The 9,975-nt window shown below is 30.1% G+C and overlaps 2 protein-coding genes across 2 annotated transcripts in view; one reads left to right on the top strand and one right to left on the bottom strand.

The window, feature by feature from the left end:
- Window positions 1-2,794: 2,794 nt before the first annotated feature.
- Window positions 2,795-6,633, top strand: LOC148227296 (PRADC1-like protein). The gene is made up of 5 exons (XM_088202610.1): window positions 2,795-2,928; window positions 3,027-3,157; window positions 3,287-3,402; window positions 5,881-6,012; window positions 6,072-6,633. The coding sequence occupies exons 1-5, from the start codon at window positions 2,814-2,816 to the stop codon at window positions 6,241-6,243; spliced, it is 666 nt and encodes a 221-aa protein (XP_088058736.1). The 5' UTR covers window positions 2,795-2,813; the 3' UTR covers window positions 6,244-6,633.
- A 3,053-nt stretch (window positions 6,634-9,686) lies between these two features.
- The window catches only part of mspo (M-spondin), a 228,287-nt gene continuing 227,998 nt past the window's right edge, over window positions 9,687-9,975 (bottom strand). The window contains exon 7 of the mRNA XM_088202600.1: window positions 9,687-9,956. Coding sequence (XP_088058726.1) covers window positions 9,769-9,956 — 188 coding nt within the window. The 3' untranslated portion in view covers window positions 9,687-9,768. The remainder of the gene's footprint in view (window positions 9,957-9,975) is intronic.

The following is a 9,975-nucleotide window of genomic DNA, read 5'->3' as shown; positions in this document are numbered from 1 at the left end:
TAAAACTATTATTATTAGAACCTAAAAAATTTCACAAACAATTGTTTTAGATAAGCTCTTTACTACATAGCCGACTTTAAAAATCCGGTAATAAATTTAAATCGTCAAAATTTTCATCAGTATAATTGACTTCAGTAATTCTATGTCTGTCTGTCGTCTGTCGTTATATTAAAATATGGTTGGATGGAGACAATATGCTAAAATTTTCTAACGGAATGCAATATCCCCCTTTACGAGTCTTCTAATTCAATGCGAGTAAGAAGTTTTTTGTAAATCGTCGTGCCGTTGGATTATTATTATGCTCTCCGTGAGATCTAATATTATCAAAAAAAAGTTCTGTATGGTCCTGACTTATTTTATAAAATGGTATATAATTTAATACGCCTTCTTGTTCTACCAAACTATTATATAAATGTTTAGCACTCTACATGCAAATTAAGAATCCTAAAAATCCTGTTTTTATTCTACTAGAAACTACTCTTTCGCCATTATGGTAAAGAGATATTATATATTTTTTAATATATTCAAACAAGTTGAAAATCTCTAAATGGTTTGTTTTACAAAGAGGATTCTGAAAGTTGAACTGCTTTATATTTTTTTCATTTAAAATATCGAATAAATTATTTATTGCACGTATGAAGGTTACATACAATCATTAAAGTTTTCTAAGCAATTTTTTTTACTAAATTCTTAAGCGTCTGCTACACGATTACTAAGAAGTTAAGTAGCTAATTTCACTTTCATTTTTTGGTTGTGAAAGTGAATGTGTTTTCGCGATAATTTGCTGGCAATGTGCAAGTTTTTTTCTTCCTATATCATAAAATCCATTCAATATTATTACCCAAACTATCTCTAAATATTTCTTTGAATTCCTAATTAATCCAACGAATTCCTAATTAATTTTAGCATGTGATACGGATCTCAAGAAACTGCTACGAGTTTCTGAGTCCATGGATGTGGAAAATTATTTTTAAAATCATTATATTGTAAATTACAGCGCAAATTTTGAATCATAGAAAAATTAGCAGTACAACCGTTAAATGTTACAGACACTACATCTATATTGCATTCGCATACTTTTTTTTAAAACATAATTGTAATAAATTAGCCTTTTGTGTGCCTGATATCCCATCCAATAAAAAATATACTACCGGTAAACTAATAAAATATTATTTTTATAATTTACATTTAATTTTATATTAAAAAATATAAATGTATGGAATGCGCGGCCCTAGTTGGGACGTATAGAATGACGTATTTTGCATGCGTCACTTTTAATGACTAATTCTAAAAAACACTAAGGCTAGGCGCGCACTAGACAACAAAAAGACGGAGACAGCGCATATAAATGTATTGGGTGCGTGAGATACGCCGCATACGTGGCATATCTCACCCACGGCTGCTTTGGCTGCCGTAGGCGAATTCACAAAAAACTCTGTTAGAGCAACACCACCTAATACAGAAAGATGTTGGTTAGAGCGTCTTGGTGACATCATGATGACGTTGCACGCTAGAAAGAGACTGTCGAGCGGTGTCGAAGAGACGCGAGATTTCGTTCCGCGTGACGTCACCAAGACGATCTGACCGAATCTTTACCCTAGGCAGCCAAGTTGCAGAGTACGCGCTTAGCCTAAGAGATCATTTCCTCTACGCGACTGCAAGTGATGTGTAACACATTGAACGTCACTCTATTTAATTTTTTGTTTCTACCCGCGCTGCAATAGCGGTTATTATCGGGTATGATATATTATTTAAAAAATGCAATTAAAAACATTTCAAAAATTAATAAAACATTTTTGTTATATAGTGATACAAATTACATACATATAATAGGTATACATATACATAAATAGAAAATATACATATTTTAAAATACTATTAATTACATTTAAGAAATAAAAATTCAAAATAAAATCACGGTTAAGCTGGAAGTCAGTTTTTATTGGTTTCGTTCCAACAGTATTATCACTTTCTAATGATGTAGAAGAAGATCGGTAGCTCATTTTCAATTTTTAAAAAGTCACTATGAAAAATTGTGAGTACCGAATCCAAAAACAGTTTGTTGGTAACAGATACGTCAAAAATTCGTATTGCAATAATTTTTAAATGCGTTGTCTACGTATAAAAACGTATGCGTGAGAGAAGCGATCGTTCTTGTTGAAGCGGCATTGCTCATATCAAGGATTTTCGTCCGTGTCACATCGGTTATAAAAATAAATATATCGATTTATTTCACACAAAATAAAATATTTGTAATATCACAGTAACTGATTGTCAACTCTTACAGTACTATTGTGTGAATAAAGCGTATGTGTGTTTTGGATAAAAAGTGAATAGCGTGATGTTCACTGATGTACATGTAATTTAAAGATAACTTTCGCTTAGCTTTATTTGTTAAATTTTTTTTTTTATACATATATTATTAATAGTAACACTTTGTTATGATTAAATTTAAATGTGATATTAAAGTTTGACAATTAATCACAGATTAAGCCACTGCAGTAGAATTTTATTGAATGCTTATTAATTAGTTACATGTTATTTGACTCCCGTCGCGTTTCGCCAAAGAATACGTTGCCCAGTGCACCAGAGTGCCGGCTAATTTTAGTCATAATGAATAGATAAATAAATAGGCTTTCATAAAAGCATATTTTTAAATTTCGATTTGAGCTATTATTTTAATAAATATATTGTTAAATTATTGAAATATGAATGACGTCTAAGAAATTAGTATGCGGTTAATTTTTTGTGCTGGCAATATTGCGATACCGGTGTTTTGTTCAGTTTATCTGTCTCGCTGTCATTGGTGCACGATGTTAGAGATAAGGCATTTGCTAAAAAATATGACATTAAACAAAATGTCAGAGAAATTCTCAAATTATATTGCTCTTTATGTGTTATTACTCATGTCTTTTGCGACTGTCGAAGGTATGAAATAGAACATGAATAATAAATCATTTTATTTGTATAACCTATTATTTTGATTGTATTCTTTATATACTTAATTATATAATCGTATATTTTAGTTTCAAACTTTCAAATGGTTGATACAAATTTTGATTTATTGACTGGGGATGCGTTTTTTGAAATCACTTTTCCATCAGACCTTGAATATACTTATAGAATCAAACCAGCGAGAGATTTCGGCGCTCCATTTGTGAGTACATATATAATATTCGATGTTTAGAATCAATATAAATTATGCCACTATTCTTCATCTTTTATAAAATTCATTGTTTTTAATGGATAAAAAGTGATTTATTAATTTATGTATTATTCTTTTCAGAATTCAAGTTTTAAACTTAATAACGTAAAATTAGTGCCATTGAAGCCAATAGAAGGCTGCAAGATACCAACCAACATAGACGAGGTGGAAGGAAATGTCGCCTTTGCCGAAAGGGGGTTAGTTATTTTAAAATAGCTCGTGTTTTAGTTATATTTATAAATTCCGAAAGTATCTTTTGCTGCCATTTTTTTGCAATTCATACTTTATTTTTGTTTTTCTTCAAACTAGTGCTCAAGTTACAAATCGATCCTTAATCGAATCGGTCGTTCAAATAACAAACGAAAATTTAAAATTTAATATAACGCGTCGCTCGTGCAAAAAAATAGACAAAATAGAATGGCAAACAGTAACAACAAACAATAGAAGGAAATCAAGTCTAGAATATCTAGTCAAAACAAATTTAATCCACAAACAACAAACTCCGACCTTATATAATTATATAACTAATTGGGATTTCTTCAGAGGAAACTGATCAAATAATCAAATTGAACATTCCTTCTACAGAACAAACAAAATTGAACAATGGATGAAAAATTGAAGAATGGAAGCAAATACGACAAAATCAACACATGTAATGTTCATATTAAATAAAAAGTCCTGCTCAAATGTATCGCTAAATTGTTGTTAAATGTTACAACATAAGAAAAGTCAAATATCTGAGAATATATTTGGACAGAAGACTTACATGACGGAAACATATTTTTAATAAAATGAAACAATTCTGAATTAAACTTCGGAAAATGCACTGGATGATGGGAAGAAGATCTCATATGATACTGGAAAACAATATACTAATGTACAAATCAATAATCAAACCATTATATGGGATTCTGCTTTGGGGTTGTGCCTCTGCTTCCACCGTCGCCATTATCCAGAGATTACAAAACAATATTTTACGAATGATAGTTATCGCTCCCTAATGACGTTATACATCATGACCTTAACAATAGGATCCATAAAAGACGAAATAACAAACGAATACACGACATACAGAGACAGACTAAAACTCCACCCAAATAAAAGAGCAACCAAACTACTTGACAGTTGACTGACGGATAATTTAAACAATTTAGATCATCTAACATACCTGACAAACATGACATAATAAATTAAAAATAGTGAAAAAACTATCACGACTTGAAATTATTAATTTTTGAGTTGTTTATCTTCAAAAAGGGTTGCAATTTATAGAACGCTTGTGGTCTGTTTTACCACCTCTCATCCTGTTATTTTGAGTAAGAGCATCACATGCTAGTTAGGCTTCGACTGTTGTCTTAGAAAAGTTGCTGTGTCAATGTTATAGACTCGGAATTTTCTGCTCTTTGACTATGTATATAAGAATAACTACAACTGGTTGATTAGCAAGTTGAATAATCACCTACCCATTGACTCTCTGAATCAGTTGAAATCCACAGAGCCAAAGCAACATGATAAAAAACAACTGTCATAATTTTTTCTCTCGAAGTAGATCAAACACTCATGATATCAGCTAGCTGATCTAATTAAAATACTCACGAGTTATTGACCTTTGTCATGAGGGTGTACTGATATGCCGGCGTCAAAAGATGAGCTTCGATACAACTTCTTATCAGGTTAGAGCAGGGTCAGGATTTAGTAGTATTGTTGATGTCCGCCTGAGCGACAGGGACGTCATTTCAGCATTTTCCAGGAGGGGTCAAAAGTTGGCCAGTCTGTGATGGTTTTTTTAATGTTTCGATTTCATTAAAATTTATAGTATTTCATTGAATGCATTATTCTGACCAAATTCAAAAAAATAAAATGCACCCACCTGCCCCTCTCCCCTCTAAATGACGTTCCTGGTCATAACACATTCATTGCTTCAAGTAGACTAGTCTTAAAAACGATTTTATTTGGTAAACTCGAAAAAAGTTTTGAATATGTTCAAAAATTTTTTAATAAAGTTTTCTCTAAAATTGCAAAACGACTATCTTACTACAGTGATAGTGTTACTACGTATTGCTATATGGAACGCCAACGGTTTATCACAACACACAATACATCTTTTTTTTCTCGAATAACACAATAGCCGTCTTGCCAGTCTCTGCCCAATTCACACTGATTTATTGATTACATCATGGGTTTCATCTGCGGTCAAAGGTTTAATAGACAGGAATTTTTTGGCTAAATTCAAGGGGAGGGGGGAGGGCAAATGCCCCCACCAGCCCCCTTATCAGCCCCGCCACCAAATGACGTCCCTGTTGAGCAAAATCGTCACAAACAGAAACGATGTGTATTATCAACATTTTTGAGCAAAATTATTATTTATAATAATGTCCCAAATTGCACATTGTCTGGCCATCGTGACGCATTAGGTTAACCTGTTAGGTCACTATGGTCTTAATTTTAATAAATAAATAATAACTCCCAGACCGTACACACATCTCAGTAGATCTTCTGATGAAAATCTATTCATTTTGTGTCGTCTCTTTTCAAACCGACTATGTCGATTGTTACTTATTTCATTTAGTGCATAAATGCTATGCTGGATCTTATTAATGTAATATACTCCTTTTTAATAAGATAATATATACAAATATTAACCTATTCAATTTTTATTGCCATTTATTTTCCAGCCGTTGTTCGTTTCTGCATAAGGCAATTATAGCAGAGAAGGCTGGTGCCAAAGCTATTATAATCACAGAGGCTGAAAAAAATTTAGGCTTGGATATAACATCCGATGACTATATTGAAATGATAGCTGATAAGTAAGATATAATTTTATTTGAGATTTTTGTGTTGCTTACTAACTTGATTGTTTTTTTAGGTCAAATGTAGATGCAAACATTCCAGCAGGATTTCTTCTTGCCCGTAGTGGTATTTATATTTTAAAAACGTTGAAAAGACTGCACTTATCGCATGCTATGATAAATATTCCGTTAAATCTCACATTTGTTCCTTTACATAAAATGAATCAACCACCATGGGTGAGCTGGTGATAAGAGCTATTGTTTTAATCAATTTGTGATATCTAGTCTGACTTTGTGAAAAAATAAGTACAACCGCACATGTGATGGATTTTGTAGGAATGTTTTATTAAAAATTTGCATATTTATATACCTGAGAAAAAACACTTTGTGAAGCACATATGAATGAAAAAAATACTTTTTGAATACTACTTTTTTAGAAAAAAAATAGATTTTTTAATTGATAAGAACATTTTTAATAGTGGAATATATTTTTTAAGTATTAATGCTGATTATCTCCATTGCTGATTTTATTATTATTTATACATATTTGTACATACAGTGAAATACCTATTCTACATTTTTCAAGGGACCCTAAAAAACAATAAATACGGGAAAGATTCAAATAGAAAAAATGAAAAATTTGAAAAACTTTATTTACTAGTGTTTTACATTAATTTTTAAGAACACTTCTGTAAATTTCGAAATAGTTTCATTATTGCATTCTTCACTGCTGTCATTAGTTGCATCACATAATGAAACGATAGACTCGACACTACTGGTTGTTAACTCTCTAACACACTGCACATATATAATACCTATGTTGCAAAGTCGAGGTACCCTTGAGCTGCAAAGACGCCGGTAATCATCAAATGAATCTTTTTATTCCTCTTCAGTTGCCGTCATTTTTTCCAGAGAAATAACTGCTCTAGGAATGTAGCCAAATTTCTGGAAGCAATTAATGTCGTAGCTTTCACCTGATGCCACATAGCTATTGCAAAGTGTATTGCTTGCAGCACATTTATTTTGAATGTTGGTCGATTTCTCTTCTAGATCTCATCATGCACATCGTTTTTTGTCGAGTTTAAAACTATCACTCCCATATCAAGTGGTTGTAAAGCACTGGTACAATTTAGAGGGTAATAAACTACTCTGATATTCTTCAGAAATGAAGTATCTCGAAAGTGGGCAGCACAATATTTATAAAAACTACTATTTATATTATTTATAGATAGTATTTTACACCCCCCGTGTACTCATAAAGGAACAAGATTCCTCAAGAAAGCTATAGAAATTTTGGTGGTCATCCATGCATTCTTGTTGGCTTGGTATTTTAAAGGGAAATGTTTTATGTTCTTTAAACATCAAAGCTTCAGTGATTTTCCAATTACAATTAGTTGCATTTTGTCTGATCCATTACTTTTCGTACATGACAACACTAATCCGTTCTTTACATTTTTTTTTCACCGAGATAGGACTGGCCCCTTAATGTGAGAGTTCTATCCGGAAAACACTTGAAAAAGAGACCCATCTTGTTTGTATTTGGTTTATACTTGGTTTCTATATAAATATCAACACCTAATTTTTAACCGCTGTTATTATTGATTTAAATTTTTACTTATAGGCTATGTTATAAGCCTAAGTTGAGAAATGAGAGTGAAAATTGTATACACTTTCGTGACGGGACCATAATATTTAGACAATAGATCGAGGAAATAAATAAATTAATAAGATTAATGCTGGATTATTTAATATTGTTCTTATGGGTGTTTTGCCAGGACTATAAAAAATGAACGATACAAGCAGAAAAATTTTAAATGCGAAGACGGCACATCGGGGCTCCACTGTTACTCCGTTTGCTTAATGCTTTTAAGATTTTTCTGTAAAATTTGCAAGCCAATTTTCCAATATAATAATTTATTTTATTATGTATGCTACATTTTATATACTTTATTTGTACTCTTATTTCTATGATACTCATGAAAAACTTTTGTATATGTTTCGTTACTAAATTATTTATTTATATTATCTATGTTGTATATTTTATATAGAATATGAGAGTTGCCTGTAATTAGAGAAAAAGTAAATATTATTATAAATTTTATGTATTATAATTTTGTGTTTAAATGTATTTTCTAAATTGCTACTGCATCATACTGGATCATCATAATATTTATTAATAAATATATCAACATATTTTTATTTATTTAATATAATTATATTTACCAATCAATTTTTTGGCTTTATTTAACACGTACTTATACTTAATTTCTATATACATAATTAATCTATCACATTGGCGATGTAGTTTCATTAAATATCAGATAATCTATAAGAGCTGGTTCAATATTTAACATGGATTGTTTTGTACAAAAAATAAAATTTTATATTTTAAATTGTGTTTTATTATAATTTAATTGTGTAGTATCCTGAAAAAATGCTTTTAATAAAACATACAATTAATTCAAGACATATATTTTTTGTGAATATTTTTTTACATGGTAAAAAACATGAAGTACAACTAATTATTATGTCTTACAATTTACAGCAAACCCTTGAAAAGTAAATATAATCGTTAATAAACACATTTTATAATAAAATTTGTTAATTGTTAAAAAAAACCAAATACACATTGTTCACACTTATATTTGTATATAAATTATAAATCATATGTAAATTATTTTGATTTTTATTTCACATTCAGATTCTGTGTATCTCAATATGTACAACTTTTTCTTTCACTCAAAAGTGAATTTAAAAATCAACCAAAATTGACTTAAGATTTTTTTTATGTGAAATATAAAACAATTACTCACATGGGGTTAGAACTAAACTGATATATTGTATACATTAAGTAAATCAGTTATATAATATTTTTTTGTGAATTAAAATTATATTGTATATATATATATTGTAATATAAATAAGTGCTGTTAATTAAGCATTATAAATTGTAACAAATAACGAAGATTTGAAATAATATAATAATAAGTAATATCTATGATACATAATTCATATAAACTAATGAAAGTTGTCGTTAAAAATATAAATGTATTTGTGGTATTGTGATACTTTTGTCAAGACAATTTATTTTTAAGTTATGGAAGTATCACAGGATGTTTATGTTTTGAAAGCGTTAACGACGCATTAATTTGTTGAATTCTTAGTTGAATTCTTAGTTGAATTCTTAGTTGAATTCTTAGGAAAGTAATCATATTAAAATAATAATTGACTTTTTACATTTTATGTAGATAGGAACAGTTTTGAGATTATTATATAAAAAAATAATTGAAGATTGAGTCGTGACTGATATGATTACTTTATATTTTTTGTATTAGAAATTGTGACTAAAAGATACTCAAAACAAATTAAAATTGTATTTTTAACACAAATTTATCTCTAAATTTACATTATTGTGATTCATATTAAATACTATCTCTATCATTTTCTTCGTTTAAAAATAATATTAATTAAATATGGTAACATTAACTTCACTCACAGTAATATTAATTAACATATCAATATCAATTTACACCTTCACATTCACTTTTTTTTATCAAAACATACACAATTGTGATTATGCTTTTTACAGCATTCCTTTGTACTTACAAATATTTACTATGTTTATCAAGTCGTTTGTAATCCACCTTTTAAATCACATTTACAAAAACACTCAATGTATGTTACTGATGTGGATTTTTATTATATATTGTAAATCATTTTGTACAAATGATTATTTTGATTCTCAGCGAAAAAAGGACTCTTCTTCCTTGGAAGGTTACCATGTGAAGTGATCTTGGGGACAGTTTCTTGCTGAGCCGCACCAGCGTGACTCTACGAGCGGTGGACAAGTACGACCAGATCGTGCGGCCGGTCTTAAGACTCGCCTCGTGCGTCTTGTTTCGCCGATGCCGCACGAATGAGAGCAGGGTGACCATTCGTCCCAGTCAGACACACGACAGTCACCTGAAAATTAATATGTTCA

The sequence above is a fragment of the Plectrocnemia conspersa genome, unplaced genomic scaffold (genome assembly GCF_051122295.1).
Source record: "Plectrocnemia conspersa isolate PC_06_02 unplaced genomic scaffold, ASM5112229v1 ptg000013l, whole genome shotgun sequence".
In the NCBI taxonomy this organism is placed as follows: domain Eukaryota; kingdom Metazoa; phylum Arthropoda; class Insecta; order Trichoptera; family Polycentropodidae; genus Plectrocnemia; species Plectrocnemia conspersa.
This window is presented reverse-complemented; position numbering and strand designations above follow the sequence as displayed.